The sequence below is a fragment of the Neolamprologus multifasciatus genome, chromosome 12 (genome assembly GCF_963576455.1).
Source record: "Neolamprologus multifasciatus chromosome 12, fNeoMul1.2, whole genome shotgun sequence".
Taxonomy (NCBI): domain Eukaryota; kingdom Metazoa; phylum Chordata; class Actinopteri; order Cichliformes; family Cichlidae; genus Neolamprologus; species Neolamprologus multifasciatus.
The window spans coordinates 7,352,286-7,374,529 of NC_140450.1; the positions used below are offsets into that span (position 1 = coordinate 7,352,286).

At 38.2% G+C, this 22,244-nt stretch overlaps 3 protein-coding genes across 10 annotated transcripts in view; 2 read left to right on the plus strand and 1 right to left on the minus strand.

Moving 5' to 3' along the window:
* The window catches only part of taok3a (TAO kinase 3a), a 63,691-nt gene extending 61,079 nt beyond the window's left edge, over positions 1 to 2,612 (plus strand). For all 7 annotated transcript variants that reach the window (XM_085179764.1, XM_085179760.1, XM_085179761.1 and 4 more), the window contains one exon: positions 4 to 2,612. In XM_085179764.1, coding sequence (XP_085035890.1) covers positions 4 to 165 — 162 coding nt within the window. In that variant the 3' untranslated portion in view covers positions 166 to 2,612. The remainder of the gene's footprint in view (positions 1 to 3) is intronic.
* pebp1 (phosphatidylethanolamine binding protein 1) lies at positions 2,535 to 4,429 on the minus strand. The gene is made up of 4 exons (XM_085179770.1): positions 4,210 to 4,429; positions 3,804 to 3,913; positions 3,468 to 3,568; positions 2,535 to 2,906 (listed from the first exon to the last, which is right to left on the minus strand). Exons 1-4 carry the CDS (start codon positions 4,342 to 4,344, stop codon positions 2,689 to 2,691), a joined length of 564 nt encoding a protein of 187 aa, XP_085035896.1. The 5' UTR covers positions 4,345 to 4,429; the 3' UTR covers positions 2,535 to 2,688.
* A 2,026-nt stretch (positions 4,430 to 6,455) lies between these two features.
* On the plus strand, positions 6,456 to 22,001 carry vsig10 (V-set and immunoglobulin domain containing 10). Of its 2 annotated transcripts, XM_085181032.1 has the most exons (9): positions 6,461 to 6,800; positions 6,879 to 7,184; positions 10,693 to 10,998; positions 14,152 to 14,403; positions 18,338 to 18,622; positions 18,861 to 18,977; positions 19,145 to 19,154; positions 20,315 to 20,457; positions 20,574 to 22,001. In XM_085181032.1, exons 1-9 carry the CDS (start codon positions 6,749 to 6,751, stop codon positions 20,666 to 20,668), a joined length of 1,566 nt encoding a protein of 521 aa, XP_085037158.1. In that variant the 5' UTR covers positions 6,461 to 6,748; the 3' UTR covers positions 20,669 to 22,001. The 2 variants fall into 2 exon arrangements, with proteins under 2 accessions (XP_085037157.1, XP_085037158.1); XM_085181031.1 differs by lacking the exons at positions 19,145 to 19,154; positions 20,315 to 20,457; positions 20,574 to 22,001 and having other exon boundaries at positions 6,456 to 6,800; positions 18,864 to 19,110.
* The last annotated feature ends 243 nt before the right edge of the window (positions 22,002 to 22,244 follow it).

Genomic DNA, 22,244 nt, shown 5'->3' on the forward strand with positions numbered 1-22,244 from the left:
CAGATTGAAGAGGAGCTGGTTTCCCTTCAGAAGGAGCGAACCGACCGCATCAAACACCTGCTGGAACGCCAGGAGCGGGAGATCGACACTTTTGACATGGAAAGCATGCGTCTGGGCTTCAACAACCTGGGCACCTTGGACTTTCCCAAGGACGACTACAGATGAGGGGCTGTTGTTTCTGCCGCCGCCATCTTCATGTAGTCCCCCTGGGGCAACCGTCTGCCTCAGAACACCCCACCTCTCCTTTGACCTGACCTGACAGTGCAGATGTTCACAGCTGCTGATGCCCTTCCTCAAACACACTTTAAAAAATGAAAAGAGAAAAAAAAGAAAGAAAGAAACTGCTTCGAGATCAGCTCTGGTGTGTTTTCTGGGCCCGTCAGTCAGGGTCGATGGCAGGTTTGAGTGTCCCCCACCCTTCCCTGACAAACCAACCTATACTCCCTCCCCCTCCTTGCCTCTGTGGTGTCACAAGATGACAAAAAAATATGCTGGATAACTTCCTGTGGTTGTCATGTTTTTGTAAGAATAACATAGTCACAGTGTTTCTTGTTTCTTGTGCAATGATGACACTTTTGGTGTGACTAAAAGTGGAAATTGAGAAAAAGGAGGGAGACAAAATTGAAGGTCGTAGGATGAGCAAAAATCGCTTCAAAACCATGCTTTTTCAGAGGCGATAAGTATGTTTGTTACTTTGTTTTTTGGTCTCGAGCAGCGCAAAAAAATAATCTCTCAAAGCGAAAAATCAAACCGATCCTTCCGCAGCTGTTCATCTGGGCTGCTTCTTTGGTATTTATTCACGCAGACATTTTTAGGACCAATTTAAATAATTTGATACTTTGACGGAAAACTCACAATGTGCATACAGGTACACTTATAGTATATGTGATTCCTTCATGTGATTACTGCAGGGTGGGTGAATCATGGTACTCAACATGTGTATTGTACTGATTTCTCTGCACTGGCAGCCAATGTGAAATATAATACACGTGAGATGTGAACTCCCAGCTAGCACAAAGGGCTTCATGGGGAGGGCAGGGGGACTTGTACTTTGTGTATAGAAGGATTTATGGAGAGCTTTTACTTATTTTCGTATTGTATTTTAACTGTCACTTAAATCAGAAAAATAATTTTTAAAAGCGCTTTTTTTCCCCCTCCCCCTCTCTTCAGATAGTATTCCAAATCCAGGTATCTATCAATGGATTTTTCAGTTCATTTTCCCCCCCACTTCTTGCTTTACACAACTCTAGAGCTGTGTAGTTTCTTATAAACCAGACCAGTATGATGCTTTATTATTGCATGCACTTTAATTTTTTTTTCCAGGTTAAAATAAAGGCATGAATCTGTCAGAGCTTTTAATTATATTTGTAAATAAAGTGCTCATCACACAAACTGAAAAGGTGTTTTACATGTCTAAGGTAAAGTCTGGGGCTTTACTGTGAAAAACCGTGGAAAAAAGATTAGATGTGGAAAAAACTCAGTTTAATCATATTGTTTAATTTTGCAACCATCTGGACATTTGGCGTTTTACCTGAGAAGTGCACTGAAGATTTGAACTCAAATCTCAGGCCTTAAAAAACTAAGTTAGGCTGAATTAAACCAACCATGTCTACAACTTTAATATTCTACCTTAAGCTTCATCTGCATGGTCCAGCGGGAACTACTACTGTAGTTGTTTACATGGACAAAGGTCACTAAAAGCCTGGTTATGGCTTAAGTTCATGGTAATCACTTTCTCCTCGCAGTAAATAAATTACTAAATATAGTTTACCTTCCAAAATGAAACTTTTATAGAACACTTTAGGTCTCAAAGGAAAAATTCCTAAAATGATTTATTGCATTTACATTTAAAAAAATGTTAGAATAGAAATGCATTCTTTACCCAAGCCTTACATTCCTGGCACAACCCAGAACTGCACTAACGACGCCCTATGTACTCTCTCTTTCTGGACTTCCTGTTTCAGATATATTTTTTCATACAGGTTGCGATCATAGTCAAACACATTCCTGTGAGTCTTAAGGATGTCACAGCACCATGAGCTACTGTACAGACTATTAAAACGGGAAGTGAGTAACAGAATAGCTGGCAGCAGTCACCTTCAACTGTCTTTTTCACACACAAGTTTGTTTTGCTTCTAGTATCTGCTTTTTTTAAAAAATGGGTGGCATCAGAGGATGTCCTTTTTGTAAATTCTTAACTGACCAATCAGAACTTATTAGTAGAGGCATTTTGTGGGCACGGTCAAAATATTTTATTTCAGCTTAGAAATATCAATATTGTATTTTCAAAATCTAATGAGGTCTTTTTTTTTTTTGTTCGTTTAGAAGTAGGAATGATTTTATCAATTCATTCCTTTTCTTGGTGGCGCCCTCTGCTGCCCCTTCAGCTAAAAAATGGCTCCCTTAAATCAGCTGTAAAGATTTGAGAGCTTCCTCTGAAATTTGTCCTGGTAGTTTTGGCATAATCTTGCTGACTGACAGACAGCAAGGTGTTCTAGATCTCACAGAAAACATTTCTCCAAGAAACACAACCATTTTATTGTCCATCAGATTTATTGCAGCTGAGTACAGGTCAGGTTTATGCCAAGGAGTTGTTTATTTTTGTCACAGCATGAGTAGGCAACAGTGGGAAAATAATAGTTTTTATTAATGCTGCTGGGGTGATTCTGTTAAGTCCTTTTTGTTTTTTTATTTTCCAGACAGCTGCTCGTACAGTTTAGGGACATAGTCATCCCACTCAGCCTGGTAGCAAGTTCCCGCCACTGGTGCTCCCAGGTTGTATTTCTCCCTGAAGCTCTGGATCTTGAATTTGCCGCGGTTGTCTCCACAGCGGTTGGTGAGGTCAGGCTCGCTGCAGGACAGGGTGCCTGACTGCTCATACACTAGCCACACATACCTATGGAGACCTGAGTCGGACAAGCACACAGGATTTTAAATGTTAAATTACATACTAAGAAAGAAAAAATATTAGTTTATTTTAAACTCCAAAGAGCGTGAGCAGCAGATACCATGAAAAGAAAATTGCATGTCAAAACCTTTTCCCCACATTTCACACTAGAGAACATTAACTTTGTTTTATGTGCCCCCCCCCCCCCCCCCCAAAAGCCCTCTCCTGCCTGGCAGCTTTTACCAGTAAGAATTGTGATCTGTATGCAAAATTGTGCCAAACACATTTTGCTTATACAAGACGAGCTCTACAAATTACCTATTGACTCCACTTGTTCATGTGTTCCGTTTACTTATTTATTAATTTCCATTTGTGTCATTTCTGTTATCACAGTGCATGTGCATCAGGGCATCATTGGTGTTTTGAAATCTAATTTCACACATGCACCACAGCCATGAGCCTTCTGCTAATATTTAAGAGCGAGTCAGATTGGATATTAATGGACGTTTTTGGGAAACTTGGATTCTCCCAGCACTGTCCAAAGGTTTATTAGAGTAAAACTTCATTCATTCATTCTTACCTGTGCCATTAGGAGGACCAGAGCCCACATAGTCAGACTTGACGCAGCCAGACGACACATCGTTTCCTTTCATGTTGACTACCAGAAAGTGGTGCCACTCCCTTTAGTGGAAGAAAAGATAATCAGTTTGATATTGAAAATCTGAACTGTACAGAAACTGTTCGAGTTGTCATTGCCCTCCTCGTGCCAAAAAAACAAAAACAAAACGTAGCTATGAAACTGTGTTTTTGAACATGATCAAGAGTCAAATGTAAGCGGCACAAATGAAAAGCCTAGGCCCACTGCAGTGGCCTCCCAGTAGGTCCTGTCTGTGCTCCATTAACATGCTCCTTTCACCTGAATTTGGGGTTCTTCCTGCTGGGAGCGTCAGGGTCGGTCAAGGCCAAAGTGTACAGTTTACTGGAGTCACATCCTTCCCATTCGATGCAAGTGGGTCGATTCTGCACCTGCAGCAACACGCGGACAAAAGTGCGTCAACTTTCACTTTTATGCCGGAGTTTGAGGCCGTTTGGGGGCGCTAAAAGCCATCGACTAAAGACATACTACCAGGGAGCATTATGTAACCCAATTCATTTCTGGTAGACGGTTACAATACTTACTAATCTTACCAATCCCACATAATCATTTATAATGCAGTGTTAGTTTAGAGAAATGCACAGTACTTTAAACAGCATTTAAACGCATCACCAAGAAGCGACGCTAGTAGCTACACTTGCTAACAGACCGTGGTTAGCTGACAAACCTGTGTTGGAGTAAGCACTTTTCCTAGCTCATCTATTTCCACAGATCCGTATTTTACAGTCAGGGGCTTTGCAGGCTTTTCCTCGACCTCCTGCAGGGCAAGAGACCCGGTCCACTGGCTCAAATCTACAGGCATTTTGAGGCGTTTGCTTTGCAGACGATTCAAACTGAAACGCTACTTGCAGATGTACGACAACTACCAACGGTGCTGCATTCAAGGACCAGCAGAAGATGTGCGACATGGAATGACTCCGCGTGTTTAAGAGTTAGAAAAAAACACTTAAACGCTTCAAAAAGAAAAATATTCCGTTTTAAAAATTTTGAAATAACCCTTAACAAACAAAATTTTCAAAAACTATAATTACTGTACTCTTTTGTCAATCATCCTTTTCTATTAGCTCCTGGCATTGGTACTTTAATATTATGAAAAATGTTGCCCATTTGCACATACTATTGATAAATATATGGTGCTTAATGCCGGCATTTCTCCAGCATATGGCCCTTATTTGAGGCGTGAATTAACATATTATTATTATTTTCTATATTTGGCTCTTCATGATGAATCGTGGTTTTCCCAGTAATCTGATTCCAATTGAAGGGCACAAACAAAAACCTACAGGAAACGCCGCCAGAGGGCGCAGTCCCCGTTACTCTTTTGTGGATTGTGATTTGCTAAATTTTCCGTCAATCACATCACCCGTCCTGAGCTCCTCCCTTCTCCACCTTACGTGCTCCATTAACAAACTTAATGTTTCCAGACTTTTCCATCTTTAAAACGTTGGCATTATACTCTGTTTTAAGCAATGGGAGTTAACGTTTTCTCGAGACACTTCGCAATTAAGCAAAATGAAGAAATTATTATTATTATTATTATTATTATTATTAATAATAATAATAATAATAATAATAATAATAATAATAATAATAATAATAATAATAATTATTATTATTATTATTATTATTATTATTATTATTATTAAGTTATGGGTAGTGGTAGGAGGGTATGTTTTGTTGTGTGTTGTTGTTGTTGTTGTTGTTATTGTTGTTTTTTGTTTCGTTTTTTGTCTTTTCAGGAATAAGCACATCCTACAGTCAGCCCTCCTTAAAATTTTAGCAGCCTGCAGAAAATGACAAAAAACAGGGCATGCTGACAGTCCAGTCCTAGTATTTGTAAAGGGTAGGAAAGTGCATTTCAGATTAAATGAGTTTAATGAATGAAAAGAAAAAAATGAAAATGAAACACACTGAAACAATGAGTAAGCATATGTTAAATGCTTAGCCTTCTGACTCCAGACAATTTTAAATTAGGTTAGAGTATGGTTGTAGCTTAGGCTGTGTTGATTTGTGATGTTTAAGACTCCCTTGAAAGCTCTCTCTCCCTTTCTTCACAGGCAATACTCCTATTCCTACAGGCCATACCTTTTTTAGTATCCTTATGCAAGCTCATGATTGTAATTAGGTTGTTATTTTAGTCTGTGTGACATTACAGCTGCACCAGATAGTAGTCCTACTGAGAACCACAATCTGCCTAGAATAAAAAATCTGGGACTGTAATCACATAAAGTGATTCATGCAGAGAGAAGCATACTTTGTTGTGTATTTGTAGAGTTTGAGGCATCATTTTGGTTGCTCATGGAGTTACTCGGGGAATTGAGTGAAAATGAAATCAAAGGCCATCATAAATGCAAAGGGTTGGCTTATGAAAAACATTTCATGAAAACAGATGTATTTTTAAAATAGTAATTACCTAATAAGATTATAAAAACAACTGAAAACTAAATTTTTAAGAGAAGGAAGTAGAAATAGATACATTGTTGTTTCCTAAAAATACATAATTTTAACCAAATAAACGGTTGACAACTGATATCTATGATATCTATCAGTGATATCTATGTTTTTAGTATTATCTTAGCCCTATTTATAATGTCAGTTTGTTACAATAATAATAATAATGATAATAATGGACTGCATTTATATAGCACTTTTAGGGGCCCTCAAAGCACTGTACAATTCCACTATTCATTCACACTCACATTCACACACTGGTGGAGGCAAGCTACAGTTGTAGCCACAGCTGCCCTGTGGCAGACTGACAACAATAACAGCCTGACATCCATCTTTTCTGACTACAATCTCTTTTACTACTTTTAAAAAAGGCAAGAAAATGAGCTAATTTATTGCCTGAGATAAGAAAAAAGAAAAGTAAAACAAATGGCTGTGGTGTTACTGCACCTTTAAGAAGGTGAGCTCAGGGTGTGGTTTCTGTCCTGGTAAAGTTTCCGGCTTGACATGCTCATGTAAACAGAGCACCTCTACCAAATCTTGGTGAAGGCTAAGAGAAGGACAGAAGTCGGATCATGTCAGACCGCTGCCATCTGCCGACACTGGGTTCCGTGTGCTGTGGTGTATAATGGGCAGACCGGGGCCCGGTGTGTTGCTGCGTGTCACCGAGGTGCTCCCGCAGGTGGACTAGTCAGACAGGTTTGACCTAGAAGTCGCAACTGTTCACTCATTTCTGAAGGCAATGTAGGAAAGTTATCATGAAGGTAGTAGCAACGTTAGCGCTTCTGCAGTTGTATATTTCTGCAACAGGTGAGTTTGGATCGACTCGGAAAACACAGGTGAGTGTAAAAACCCCGCTTCAATCTTTTTTTTTTCTTTTCCTTTCAGCTGATCTCGTTACAGCGGAAGTTTCGGGTAATGTCTCAACCGAAACGGCCCTGTCCGCTTCACCGGGTGACATCGTTATACTTCCGTGTTACACAGCAGGTAAAGTAACACCGGTGGTAACGACATGGACCAAAAATGGACAGGAAATCGTTACAGGCGGAGATCCCACTCGTCGCCTCATCGTGAACCCTGATGGGAGTTTGAACATCAGCGCGACGATGCCTGGAGATGAGGGGATTTACCTGTGCAACTCCACACTATCTGTCAACAGCTCCTTCCTGGCACGTGTGCTGCTTCAAGTAACAAGTAAGTGTATGCGCACATTTTGAACAATGAGCTCTTCACGGTGAGGTAATGAAGGTGTTGCTTGCCTGAATTCTTGGAACATTTCTAGCAAATGCAAACTGGTTCATCTACATAACATGTGGGCCAGTTCTGGACAGCGGCTGACTTTTGTAGATGGGTCTAAATGTGCTATGTGGAGTTTGCCAGGCCTTCACTTTGCTGCATGCTTCTCTCAGAGTATTCTAGCTTCCTCCCACAGTCCAAAGACATACATACTGTTTACTTAGTATGTCTAAATTAGCCATAGGTGTGAATGTAAGTGAACATGAATGTAAGTGTGTCTCCATGTGTTTGCCATGTCATGTATTGCTGACGTGTCAGGGGTGTACCTGGCCTTATGGTCAGTGACAAATGAGACTGGCTCCCACAGCCCTGTGACCCTGAATTTGAGGTTAAGAAGATGGATGGGTCTATTTGTAAAGCGCTTATAGCCACACTTTGTGCACATTTATTTGGGCAGGTGTAGTTTTCAGGATGAATTTTATTATTGAATAGCTATAGTGCTCTTTATCAATCATCTCTGTTAAAGTCAAACCTAAATATAGTCAAAGGAGCTTGCAAAGAAAAGCGTCTGGACTTCTTTAAGTTACTTGAAGACGTTTCACCTCTCATCCGAGAAGCTTCTTCAGTTCTAAGGTCAAATGGTGGAGAGTCAGAATGATAAACAAAGAACTCAAGTAAAACATTTCTTATATTTGGGGAGAAAAAAAAAAATCATTTGCCAATGTATCCATCCTTGTTTTTAACAACAGTTATAAGACTTCCAGTCAGGAAGTCTGTCAGTTTCTTGATCTGTTGACGATCAGCTTTTGTGCCACAGCCTCCAGACACTGTTCAGTGAGGTCTACTATTTTCCTGATCATAAATCACTCGTTTAAGAAAGGGTCACAAGTTCGCAATAGGGTTTAGATCAGGTGAGAAGGCGGCTATGGTCATCGTTCTTTGATCTTTAAGGTCTTTATCAGCTAACCACTCAGTGCTGCAATACCTGATCACAGTCGTCTTGAAAAATGCAGACTTTTTCCTCTATCGCTGCTTGAAGAAAGATTCTGAAAACTGTCAGTAGGCGTGGGTGCTCATTTCAAGTCCATTTTCATCCAAAAAAAAAAAGATCCAACTAGCTCACCTTTAAAACATCAGCCCACACCAGTACCCTACCTGCAGGTTCCTGGTGCCTGATTCGAAGTGGAGCTGTTACTGGTCCAGCTGTGGCTCGCTCATCTAGTCCATCAAGAGTCACACTGGTCCACAAAAACCTCAAAAATCTGTCTTGAGATATTTCTTGGTTCTGAATACACTGAATACTTTGTACTTCTGGGTACTCCATGTAGGTTGCAGTCAGAGATGGGCAGTTACAAGTAATGCGTTACTATAATCCGATTACATTTTTGAGTAACGAGTAAAGTAAGGGATTACTATTGCAAAAAAGGTAATTAGATTACTGTTACGTTCCCGTAAGCACGCTGCGTTACTGCGTTACTAAAACCGTGATTTTTATTTTTTGCGAGAGTGTCTCATGACCAGTGTTGGTCAAGTTACTTGAAAAAAGCAATCAGTAACTAATTACTGATTACTTCCCCCAAAAAGTATTTTCAAAAGTAATTAGTTACTTTGTTACTTTTTAAAAAATGATTTACAACCTGAATAGGTAATAAAGCAATAGATCTTTCAGCCCAATTCTATTTTTTCTGCATAATCCATCATATAAAATGTAATCAAATGAAAAAGTCTCTTTTTGAAACTAGTTTTATTAGCTTTAATCTTTTAACTTCACGCATGAGGCAAATATTAAATTATATGCAACATTCTCTGACTGGAAGAAATTTGTTTAACATTTAAACCTATTTTCTGCACATTCCAGCATATAAAATAAAATAGTTTTTTGTGTTTACACTCAGTCTTTCAAATTGATGCACGTAAAACACAGAAGTTAAAAGATTAAAACTAATAAAACAAGTTTTAAAAAGAGACTTTTTCATTTGATTACATTTTATATGATGGATTATGCAGAAAAAGTAGAATTGGGCTGAACTATCGCTTTATTACCTATTTAGGGGATAAATCATGTTTTAAAAAGTAACTAAGTAACTAATTACTTCTGAATATAAGTAATCAGTAAAGTAACAGGATTACTTTTTTCGGGAAGTAATCAGTAATTAGTTACTGATTACTTTTTTCAAGTAACTTGACCAACACTGGTTGCTGTTATGGAGAGCAGTGGTGGATGATTGGTTTCTGGCAGGTCAGCGTTTGATTCGCAGTTAATTAGCAATTCGTTTTTCTCAGCAAGTTTCTTTTGACACTGTTGGCTATTGGCAACAAAACATTTGATGGTTCTGTGATCACGCGTTGATATATTAGAAATTTCAAGAGTGCGACATCATTCAGAAAAGACAGTAACAGCTGAAGTGTTAAGCAGTAATGGGAGCCAGTTAACATCTGTGCTCTGAAGCTTACTAGATAGAATCATGGTTGGACATCAGGCTACTTGATTATGGAAGAGAATCGTCATCATGCTGAGTTTGGCAAACGTAGTTTATTTAATATGATTACTTGTTGAGTTGTTTGGTTTTCCATATATGTCTGACAAAACACTCCTTCCACAGCCTTATGAGGAGTAAGTTTGGACTTTTAGGAATGGATGTGTACAAATGTTAAAGACAAGGGGTGTGGTGGAGTTGTAACACAAAGTACAAGAGATTCTCTGTGAAACAGACTGTAACAGTCATTGTTTTATCTTGATTTTCTGGTTTTCATAATTGATTGCAAACCTAAAATCCATATTTAAACGGTACTGCTCCAGGCTAAAATTGAAAATAAGAGTAGGTTTTCTTTCTAATACCAAATGAAACCACTGCAGGACAAGTTTGCTAAAGAGAACCTTGACACTCCACTCTTCTGCCGGGAAAATGTTTTGTGAACAAAGTGAAGCTCAATTATTCAGAAATAACATCCACTTTGTGTGTCTTGGGCACCAGCATGAAAACATCATCCAAAAGGTGAAGTGTGATTGGTTGCTGTTTTTGCTGCTTCTCTCCTGAATAGTTTAGGCGGGCAAAATGTGTTTATCAAAGAATCTTGCAGGATAATTTCAAGGTGTCTGCACCTTTCTACAGCGGGACGTTAAACTGAAACATCAAAGTAAATGTGCTGCAGAATGACTCGGATCAAAATCTGAAAATAACTTAAGAGTATTTTTGTTTTATATGCCAAAGACAACCAATGGGCTATATTTTGGTGACTATCAGAACACATTGTATAATAAGACAGACAGATCCACTGAATGTGTTTTTCTTGCTTTTATTGGTTCATAATGACACTTGTTATATTTTCCTCTACAAACATATCTTTAAAGTTGCTTACAGTATTTAATGATCAATAATAAGTTCTTAAAGTTATCTCATAAATTCAGAAGTTACTCTGAGTGAGGTTATACTAAGTTTTAATGCACTGTATGCATTTCTCTCAGGTGGACCAGAAAATGTGTCTACATCCATCAGTCGTGCAACTGCACTGTCCAATGGGACCTTTTACACATATTGGGGTTCATCCGTTACTTTAAGGTGCTCCGGCTCCTCCTACCCGTTTCAGCACCTGACCTGGGCCTTCAGAGGTGACTCGTCAAGCAACGACTCGCTGGTTTCGGTCTCTGGATCGTCCCTGGAATTCACCATACAAAACATTCAGCCCAGCGCTCAAGGAGTTTACAGCTGCAGGGCCCACAACCCTGTTTCAAATGTGACAGTAAACAGTAGCACGGAGCTGCTAGTGTACTGTAAGTATCATGAACAGGATCATCTGCTGTGACTGTAAGCTTGACAGTGTAAAGTGGGATTTTATGTATGTTTATGTGTGTTTGAATCAAAGACTGAGCTTTGGTTTAATGGCAAAGACAATGCAGCAGGGCTGAATACTGTATAACTTTAAGTTTGTTGACATGCAGGCCTGAGTTTTAGTGCTGATATTAATGTGATAATTTTCATATAAACACACCCACTGTTTATGCATTCTCCTCTTTTCATTTAAAAAACACATCCTTCACTTTAGCATGCCTACTTATAAAGTGGTGTCATTATTTAGCAGAGGAAACAAAAGGAAAATCTTGAAGATTGCATGTGACAATTTAGGCAGAGAGTAGAGCTGAAACACTCCAGGGTGCTGTAAGCTTCACCAAAACCTGTTTTCTTATACATTAATGGGTTATATTGCTTAAAAGCAGAAAACATTTCATAATTTAAAATTTTAATATGTGTTTTAGATACATTTTTGGTGGGAATAAAAAAAAACTAAATGGCTCTTCAAGTACAACTTGAGGTCAAATCCACAAAAAGAAACTTAGTACAGTGTTTTAGGTTTATAATGAATGTTAGTCAGTAAGCTACAAAACTGTAGACATGTTGAAATGTTTGCACGGAGACATTCCTGGACAGAAAAGCTGAATAAAATATTTAGTTATTCACAGTTTTATCAGTAAAACTGCTAGCTGAGCATTAAAAGATAATCCAGTTCAGTTCAGAGTGGCGTGGGGACTACTTTTTCCCTCTTAACCTCTTGCTGTACTACAAGAGAGAATACGATAGAGGGCAAGTAAGGCTGTGGAGGGAACAAAAAATGCATACTGAGAGATGTTTTGATGGGCTGAAAAAAAGCTGAGTCAGTACCCACCAGCAGCTGAGATGAGGGAAAATGAATGGCAGGAAAGGTCAAAACATGCTATCCAGGCCTCACTGAAAATATTACACTCAAACACTGTGAATGTCATGATTAATCGTGGCGTAACTGTGGAATGATTTTATCTATGTGGCTTCCGTTACCAGGGGGAAAAAAATACTATATTATGTGCAGGGTAAGGAGGCTGTGGCGGTTTATTGAGTCACTGCGATAACAATACATTGAATTGACTTCCTGAAATGTTTGCACGCAGCTTGTTCCCTGTTTTCGCTGACTTCCTGTAGCTCGCTTTTCAACACGGAAAAATCAAATCCATTTTTACTGAATGTTTGGAAATAATAGGCTTGTTTTATATGTCAGGTAACACTTTGTTTTACAGTTCCAGTATTTTCTTAAAATTTGTTTGAGCACAATTGTTATGTAAATGTGTTGACAGCACAGACAGAGGTTAACTAATATACATCCATTTAAGCAAATTATTTCAGTCTTTGCTCGACAGTATGCAAATGTTTACAGGTTTTTATGCTGTGTTTGAAAGAAGAAATTTTCATTAAGGAAATCCTAATAAATGATTACTTACTCTGCTTTATATCAAGGTTACACAGGATAACTAAACTCAAACAGCTTTCTCTCTTCTTCCTACTTATAATTAATACTGAATGAAACAACTGAAGTTTCAGTTCAGTTCAATTCATCATATAGTGTCAAATCGCAACAAAAGTTGCCTCAAGGTGCTTTATATTGTAAGGTAATGTCCCTACAAAAATACAGAGAAACCCCCAACAATCATGTGACCACCTATGAGCAAGCACTTTGGTCACAGTGGGAAGGAAAAACTCCCTTGTGACAGGAAGAAACCTCCAGCAGAAGCAGGCTCAGGGAGGAACTGCCACTCAGATGCTTGAAGTTTCACCAGAACATTTAGTAATTAGTGGAAAATATGGCATCAGAGATGGGTTTCTTCTTTATTCAGCTGCTCCCTTTAGGCGTCTACTTCCATCTCTATCATTCTCCTCTGTCACACCAACCCTCTGCATGTCCTCCTTCACTACTTGCATGAATGAATCTGTTTTCTTCCTCTTATCCTCCTGTCTGGCAACTCCATCTTAAACATCCTTTATCCAGTATATCTGTTCTCCTTCTTTGGTCTCCAAACTGCTCAACCTGGGCTGTCTGATGTACTCCTTTCTAATCCTGTTCCTCCTGGTCACTCTCAACAACTCTGCCGACTCCAGCTCGACCTCCAGTCTTTTTGTTAGAGCCACTATCTCCATACCATACATCTCATCGGGTCTTACTATTATCTTGTAAATCTTCCCTTTCACTCCTTCTATCAGATTCCCCCCCGACACTCGTTTTTACCCACTCCACCCTGCCTACTCTCTCTATTCCCTATCTCGTGCATCTTGACCCTAGATCAACCCCAGATATAAGAGTGAAGTATCAAAAGTGAAATTGTTATTCTAAGAAAAGTTAAGCTCTCTTAGTACAAAATCATGGATAGACTGAATGTGCAATGGCACTCTAAACACTTTACAGAATTCGTAACAGGATCCGACAGACCAAAAGTGAGCCCATGATCGATACATAAAAACGTGTTAACTGAATGATAGAAGAGCATCACAAGTGCAGAACTTGATAGCTTGCAGTCTCTAAAGCAGCTTTTCAGAGCAGAAACAAGCTAACACTTTGTGCTAACACCTCAAAGCTTTTCAAAAACGATTTGAACATCAAAGAAGACTAACTGGCATAGACGTACCACGCAGTGACCTGTGATTAACCCTTTATGGGGGATCTTGAGGCCTGATTAAGCCAAGCATTCCTGGCATAACATTCCCGACATCTTTGGATGTCTTTGGACTTTGATAATGTGGGTTGGAAGCAACTTGTGGAGCTCATGAAGCTCAAGTGCAGCTTTTGTTAAGGAAAACAAGGCAAACCTAATGCGAGGGAATTCTTAAGCGATGTATGTAATATTGTTATGTGTAACAAAATATTTTTAGTAAATAAAACATTAAAAAACACTTAAAGGTCTAACAGAAAAATCTCAGTTAAAATTTGCTCTTAATTTGAGTTTTGCTTTAAGCAGCTTGAGGTGACTGTTATTGTGATTTGGCTCTACATAAATAAAATGGAACTGAAATGATCTGAATATCCTTTCTTGAACATACAGGAGTGAAGGCGAAATATTTAAATGACAGCATTCCTACTGCTCATTACTGATGCTTTTATTTTTATTTCTTTTTCTCCTAATTAGACGTCTCAGACAGACACCCTGAGTGTAAATGGACACTGACACAGAACATCTCTCTAGTCCAGTTCACCTGCACTTGGTTGGAAGTTTATCCCATCCCAAAGCTACGTTGGGATATGGGACCATTCCAGGTGGCGGACAGCCTCAATGTTACGATGAGCCGCTCCACGCTGTCAGACGGGCAGACCGTGAAATGCACAGCCCAGCCCCAGCACCTCGGCCCAGAAAAAGAGAAGTCGTGTTCGTTTACCCTCGGTAAGCTTGTTGTAGGGAAATGAGCCTCTTAACGATCCTGAGATCTGCTGAATCTTTAATGTACTTTTGACTTAAGAAGCCACGGTGACACTCGCTGCTGTCAATCACTGTTTATAGTTCTGACATCACATTTATGTCATGGTTGAGCTTCTGTGCAGGTAGTATATTTGATTACTCAGAATCACAATAGTTTATTATTCTCAGCGAGGACGTTACTTTGTGACAATAAAAAAAGGCCACTCAGAGAGCACAAAAAGTGTGACCTTCACTCAATTTACACCAAAATCAAATCAGCTCAAGCTGTTACTGGTATCTACTATCACACAAAATTTCAACATGATAGCTTGAAAACTGCGGACACTATAATGCTAACAAACAAATGGAATCAATTACATACTCTCTCCCTTTGGACGAAGAACAAAAACTATGAAAAAGAATAGTGCATGAAGTACAAATAAAAATAAATAAATAAACACTGTAGTATTTAAAAATATACACTCAAAGCAAAATAAAAGTTAAACAATATCACGTGCAACATTTACTAGATGATGACAAGTGAAAATAATTCAGTCTGTAATCACTGATTAGTCATAGGATTCGTCCATAACTTGAATACCATCCTCCTTTCTCACACGGACTTCACAGACTGAAGCTCCACACCCACAACGTCACCAGCCTTCCAGATCAGTGTGAGCCTGTTGGTGTACACCACCCTCTGCTGCCCCAGCACACCAGTGGATGGCACTGGCCACCACAGACTCCTCAAATTAAAAACAAAAAACAAATTAGTGCAGGTCTACACCCTAAAATTGTAAAATGCATTGTGGGTATTTTGTCAGATGATCTTTCAGTTTAAAAATCCAATTAAATCTGATGAAACAGCTATATGGTACAGCCCTATAAAATTGCATGGTTCTTAACAGGAACATTACCTATAATTTAATAATATTTTCAAAATAAGAGTGTGTGAAAAAAAGTCTTAGAAGATATCACACACAATGTCACTTTTGTCTAACATACCAGTTTTTCCTTCAGGGACAGAGTTTCTGTAAAAACGTCACAGTAAACAGAAACCATCCGCATGATCAGATATCATGTGACGTATGTGAGAAAAATATGTGCTGCAGGAGTAGGAACTATGTGAGCAACGTATATTTGACTTGGAGAATGATGGCGCCCTACCTTGAAGCCAACAGGTCAAAAATATCTGGTCATAATGTGAGAGAGTCACAACCCAGGAAAACTGATTATGTTTAGCATTACTCCAGAAATATGGCTAACATTGCCATACTCGTCATAACTTGATTAGGACTAATCCTAATTATTGGGTATTGTTTTTAATATTCATATGAAGTACCATAATATTTATTCGATTAAGCTTTCCAGCCCTGACAAGAATAACACTTAGCAGTATGCTCATGAGAACACAACACAGGGCATGTGGGCTGTTAGTGACTCACCCAGTTGTGTAAAGGTTATCATCACATGAATGCCTTATTCAAACAAGTAGTTGATGCAACAGGATGTGAGTTGCTGTTCTCTTATCAGTCTTCTTCTGTGAATCAGAAAAGCTGAACAAAAATGAGATTTTGTCAAACAAAATGAGTAAAATTCCAAAATATTCTTGTTTATTTACAAATTGCAATTGATATTTACTGAACAAACAAAGCAATAGTCCAACCAGTTTGGAGGTCATGAAAAAGTATGAACAGTGTCAGCTTTAGAGCTGGAGTGATTGGTTGATATATCAAATAGCGGATATTAATGTTTTTAAAATGTAAAAAACTAAAATTTAAAAACAAGAAAAGGTGTGGTAAAGTGTGAAAATACTGAAAACACATTTATTTTGAAGTTGGAATTCATCCAAAATACAAACAAACCTTGAGCTTTTGCATGAAAACAACACAGTGATATTATTGCAGCACCAAAACTGTCACCAGAGGGGAAGAAGAAGCTATAAAATTCCACTTCTGAGCTTAGCCATGTAGCAAGCTATTTTGGTGTATTTTTGTCCTCATCAGCCAGCATGACTCATAGAAAGGGACTGTTTGGTCTTAATAACAGACCAAAAAACCCCAAACATATTGTGTTAATTTATCAATTTGTTTTTAAAGCAGCATTTTTGTTTTTACTGAAAACATATGATCAGTATGATCATATGCCATTTTGCTCTCTTGGTAAGAGTTGGATAAGAAGACGAGAAGATCAACAGCTTTCATGTCTGTACAGTATATGTAAGGTTTCTGCAAGAAGACAGCTTATTTCCAGTGTTTATTTATCGATCTTGGCTCAAACCTCAGTAAACCACAAAATGCTAGTTTTGAAAGTAAGGATTAATTAGAGAGCTGAAATTGTTTTTAAGTGTGGTCAGGCCTGGTTTTTGGTCTTCATTTTCATTTACAGTGTTAATGTTGTGCTGAAATGTTTCCTGGCCACAGCTTGGCGTTTTCTGCTCAGAAATATTTGTCCCCTCTTGATTGTTGTTCTTATTTTTTTGCATATTTATCACACTTACATGTTTCAGATCAGAAACCCAGGTAAATACAAAGTGCAGCTTTCACTCCTCGGCCTTAAAACTTGGGTGATGTGGACACCCAAGTTTGTGAATGTGATAACTCAAGGATGAAGCTAAAAAGCTATCCAAACTACCTGGCTATTGTGAAAAAGTTGTTAAATCACAAATTAACCACTTTTTTGGGGGGGGAACCTGAGTTCAATTTCATTACACAACCATTCCTCATTACTGCCAAACCTAAATCACCAAACAGAGCCTCTCTGACATAGTGAAGTAGACTAAAAGATCTTAAAGAGCAACACATCATGTCATGATCCTAAGAAACTCAAGAACAGATGAAAAACAAAGTTATTGAAAGTCTGGAAAGGGTTACAGGGCTATTTCTAAGGCTTTGGGAGTCCGGTGAACCACAGTTACAGCTATTAAGTGCAAATGGAGAAAACTTGGAAGAGTGGTGAACCTTTCCCAGGAGTGGCTGGCATACCAACATTACTCAAAGAACAAACTGATGACTCAACGTGAAGTTACAAAATAACACAGAACAACATCTAAAGAACTACAAGCCTCACTTAGGTTCAGCAGAGATGTTCATGATTCAACAATAAGAAAGAGAAAGAAATATTCTGTGGACTGATGAGACAAAAGTTTAACTTTCTGCAAGGCTTGTGTCCCATTACATCTTGCATTCATATAAAGGACATCGTACCTGCAGACAAACATATTGATGGTAGTGCGATGGTGCTTCAGTGGCTAGACAACTTGGTGTAATTAATGGAAGCACAAATTCTGCTACCAGAAAATCGTGAAGAAGAATGTCCAGCCTTGGGTCGTACACTGAAGTTCAAGCGTACTCTGATTATGCAGCAAGACAATGATCTGAAACACACCAGCAAGTCCATCTCTGAATGGTTCAGTAAAGGCAAAATGAAGGTTTTTAGACTTGAATCAGATTGAGATGCTTTGGCGAGACCTTAAAAAGGCCATTCGTGCTCGATGTGGCTCAATTAAAACTATTCTGGAAAGCAGAGTGGGCCAGAATTCCTCCACAGCAATGCAATCAGTTACAGTTCTTGCATCCAAGGGTAGTACAAACAGTTAGGTTTGGGGAGCGATTACTTTTTCCACATAGGCCAGGTCGGCTTGGGAATTATTTAACAACTGCACTTTACTTGGGTTATCTTTATCTAATATCAAAACTTGTTTGATGATCTGAAACATTTAAGTGTTACAAATGTGCAAAAAATAGGAATTTGGGAGTAGGGCAAATACTTTTCAAGTAAGATTCCTCATATGCTTTATATCCCACATAAATCAAGTTTTGTAAATGTAGATACATTTGACTTTTAAAAAAATATCCGACTGAAATTATAAAGTATCTGATTTTTTTTTTTTTTTTCCCCTCCTCTCTCACTCTGTCAGAGCTTCCCTTCCCCGAAGGCGAACCAATGGTCTCTGCTCTGGAGGCAAGCAACGTAACACTCATGTGCACTGAGACCACGTCCAAGCCTCCTGCAATTACCACATGGAGAAAGGGATTACAGCTGGACTACATTGAATCTGGATCAAAATACATCCTGTCTTTGGAAGGCCCGGTCTTCAAGCTGACCATAGTAAACGTCACTAAGGAGGACGAAGGCTTCTATTTCTGCCACAGTGAGAACCCGCTTGGACTACGCGAGCTGGAAGTGGAGCTTACTGTGAAGAGTTGAGTTTTGAATAAGAGGAATATCCTGGCATTAGTAGTTTTACAGAATAGATCATTTTGCATGTCTTTGCATTTTTTTCAATGTCTGCGTGAGATAACGAATAGACATTAAGCAGAAGTGTAAACAGCATGCTAGTCACTACAGGTGTTGACTCCGCCTCTGGAATCCGGATAAACCTGCTGCTCCACCCTTTTTTGTACTTCATAAGCTTCTCCTGTTGCCTTTTTTGGTTTCAGCAGCCTCTTCCGCGTACACAGGAGCGGTCATCGGCATATTTATAGCAGCACTGATTGTGGGGTCAGCTGTCATCATAGCCAAAATTGTCTACAACAGCAGAGACCGGATTTGCCTGGGTAATTTTTTTTTTCTTTTCATAAATAAATTTTGTATCAATAATAGCCTCTGATCACATAACAATCCATATGCTGTGTCTGCATTTTAAATTCATAGGAACTGTATTAAACATGAAAATCTACTAATACTGATGCCATTCTTTGTGTTTGTGTTTTTGTGTCAATAGGGGACTTTGGGTGAGTATTTTATATTTGCTTTTGTCATATATACTAAATGCTTACTTTAGTTGCTCAGTCCATATAAATTGAGTTAAAGTACTTTATGCACATCTGTGTTGCATTTGAAATGCATTGTTTTTTTCCATTTAAAAGCAAGCAACCATCAAGTAGTACCATTATTTTCCAGTAGTTCTTTTTACCCCTCGGCCGTAAAAGGCAGATGGGGTGTTGTGTTGTGGCCTGATGGGAAGGTGGGCAGGTCATTTGTACAGCCAACTCTATGAATGTGATAACTCGAGAACGACGCGAAATAGGAGTATCGAGTTCATACCATAGGTGTACCTACTAAAAATTTCAGACAAGTTCCGATCTCAGTGACCTCATTCTCAGGTCAAGGTCAGAGGTCAATCTTGTAATTGTAATAACTCGAGCACGAGGCGATGTAGGATTTTGAAGTTGATACCATAGATGTATCTATTAAAAATCTTACCATTATTTTCTTTTTAAGTTAGATTACAAGAAATCTAAAATTATGAGCATTTGTGCTTTTACAAATATGGAAGAATCTCAGAGAAAGGACAAAAAGTAAATCCTACCATCTATACATCTTCAGCACCCTTAAGAGTAATTCCACCTCTGAGCAGTAGACGATATCTTGATACCATGCTCAGCCTGCACACACTTGCTGCTGCTTTTACAAGCTGCTTTGCAACTCGCCTCTACTGCAGCTGCTCCATTTCATAGAGCTTCTAACTGATTTTTTGCTGTCACTGATGTCTGCCCACACATTTTAGCTTGCACAGAGGGGGTCAAACTCCAGTTTTGTGACTGAAAGTGTGCTCTGCTTCTGGCGCCTCAATCTTGTTTAAAAACAAAATGCTTCTTTAAAACTCTTCACCTCACATGGCAGAACTGCGTAAAACAAGTTCTTCAGCTAAATTATCACAGTTGTCTAGTTGGAGGACTAGCACATATAAAACTTAATTTGCTAAACTGAAGAATTTTAGCTTGTGGTCTTTATGATGATCATTCACATTAAACACATTTCTCCAAAGGACTTTTAGTGGCCAAAAATGTGGACTGAACAAAACTGTCTAACAAATACTTGGCGAAGATCAGTTTTAAAGATTTAGGCTGCACGTGTGCGCCCCTGTGTCATACTATTCTCACCTCTGCAGGCAAGTGGAGGACGACAGTGGAGACGTTCTGAGTCTGGTGGAGTCAGATGACGAACAAGTCTTCCAAGATGCAGTTCCCCGGCTGCCTCCAATAACCAACGGACATCACACAACACTTGTGCAGATACATCGAATCCCATCGAGTAGGACTTCATCACAGCAATTTATAAGTTTTCTCATTTCAGTGTAAAAATATTTTGTAAATAAAAATGAATAAAATAAATAAAAACCTGAATAAAAACGTCCCTCTTTTATTCAGGTGATCACGAGGATGCAGAAACTGCTGACACAAGTCCACAGCAGCAGGAGGATACCGTACAGACGGAAGAGCCAGTGCAACTTGTAGAATTTTAGGTATTGGGGATTTTTTTTTTTTTTTAGAGCAATGTTTAGTTTTAGATAAATTTACTCCTGAAGAGAATGTGAACAGAATCGGTGGCAGAAACCTTTATGTCCTTCCTTTCTATTTTTTTTTTTTTTTTTGTAAATTAATTTTGATTGATTTGTTTATACAGTATGTAAAAATAAATAAATGTAATACAGTAAATGTGTTTGAACAAATATTCTTTGCATGTTTTTATGAGTTTTGTATTTTTAAAGGTGTTCACTATGTAGACTATGCAGACCAATTTATGTGACCTTTGACTATCTCGGTCTAGAATGCAACTCTGCTGCAGAACTATTTTTTTTGTTTTGTTTTGTTTTAAATGCAGCAGAGTCAGTTCGTCACTTGTCTGGGATTTATGCTACGTGTGAAACAAACTTGACTCACTCGCTTGAAAATATTTACACGAGATCTACGTGAGAGGGAAAACTGAAATTAAAAACTCTAAAGGGTTTGACAAAAAATTTGTTGATTTACACAAAATTATTCAATATTATTAGAATTTATTATTAGTGTCCTTTTAATGCTAAAGTACAATTGAGTCTCTCATTCACCTTCTCAGTTTTTATAAAGAAGATTTTACTGGATAATTAATAGTCTAAATAATTCACTGTGTAAAACCATCAAAATCATATAAAATATGTAATGCTGTTGTGTTTCTTTTAAAGGAGACAGATGGATCATTTGAATGGCACTTTAAATCCAAACAGTCTGCAGGCTTTAATAATGCATTAGGCTGTTAAAGGGAGATCCAGCCTCACACGTAACTGTCTGGAAATAGGTCCTCTGATATATTAATAATTCATGGTACATATTTAAGATGATGTATACACAGTACAGAGACTTTTTCACTGCTTTTGAGGCAGCTATAATGTTATTCTACGGCTATGATCACATCAAGTTTGTATATTTTTCTTTTACATTAAAACAAACCTTAATAGTCACACATGGACACCAACTGAAGAAGAATTTACCGGTTAGAAAAACAACAGGAGACACTGCGACATGAAATGAACCTGTATAAAATAAAAAAATGTTATGGATCGTCAGGTATTTAAACTGTTTTCATGCACTTTGTATAGAAAGTTGTTCTGAAAGGGTTTTTTTTTTTTTTTGTTATTGTACAGATATTTGATACTTGATTTTTGCAGGACAGAACCAAAAGGGGAAATAAAGGATAAAAATATAAGCAAATATTTTGTGAATATTTGTGTACGTCTACAGAAATATTACATTACTGTACTCCTCTATATCAGCGAGAAACATTTTACTCTAGTATAAAATGTGGGTAAAAAATTCTTTCTTTAAAGATTTTTGCAAATTCTTTCTTTAAAGATTTTTGCACCCAAAAACCCAATACTCATTCCCTGTAATTCAGTTTGAACAATTTTATGATCTTAAAAAGTCAAAATTATTCAGAGTGATCTCAACTAATAATGATAATATTCTTCAATACAGCGAGAGAAAAAACAAGCAAGCAAAGTACAGTAGGCCAAAGTACAGTAGGCCAAAAATAATCATGCATGATGCAAGAGAGCAAAGTTT

Bases quoted from the DNA above. Each gene is read 5' to 3' on its own strand.
- pebp1 (XM_085179770.1), bottom strand. From the start codon at position 4,344: ATGCCTGTAGATTTGAGCCAGTGGACCGGGTCTCTTGCCCTGCAGGAG. The intron at 3,569-3,803 runs GTGAAAGGAGCA...CTTCCACTAAAG, and splicing joins AGGAAGAACCCCAAATTCAG to GGAGTGGCACCACTTTCTGG. The intron at 2,907-3,467 runs GTAAGAATGAAT...TGTCCGACTCAG, and splicing joins TGGTCCTCCTAATGGCACAG to GTCTCCATAGGTATGTGTGG.
- vsig10 (XM_085181032.1), top strand. From the start codon at position 6,749: ATGAAGGTAGTAGCAACGTTAGCGCTTCTGCAGTTGTATATTTCTGCA. The intron at 6,801-6,878 runs GTGAGTTTGGAT...TTTTCCTTTCAG, and splicing joins GTTGTATATTTCTGCAACAG to CTGATCTCGTTACAGCGGAA. The intron at 7,185-10,692 runs GTAAGTGTATGC...CATTTCTCTCAG, and splicing joins TGTGCTGCTTCAAGTAACAA to GTGGACCAGAAAATGTGTCT.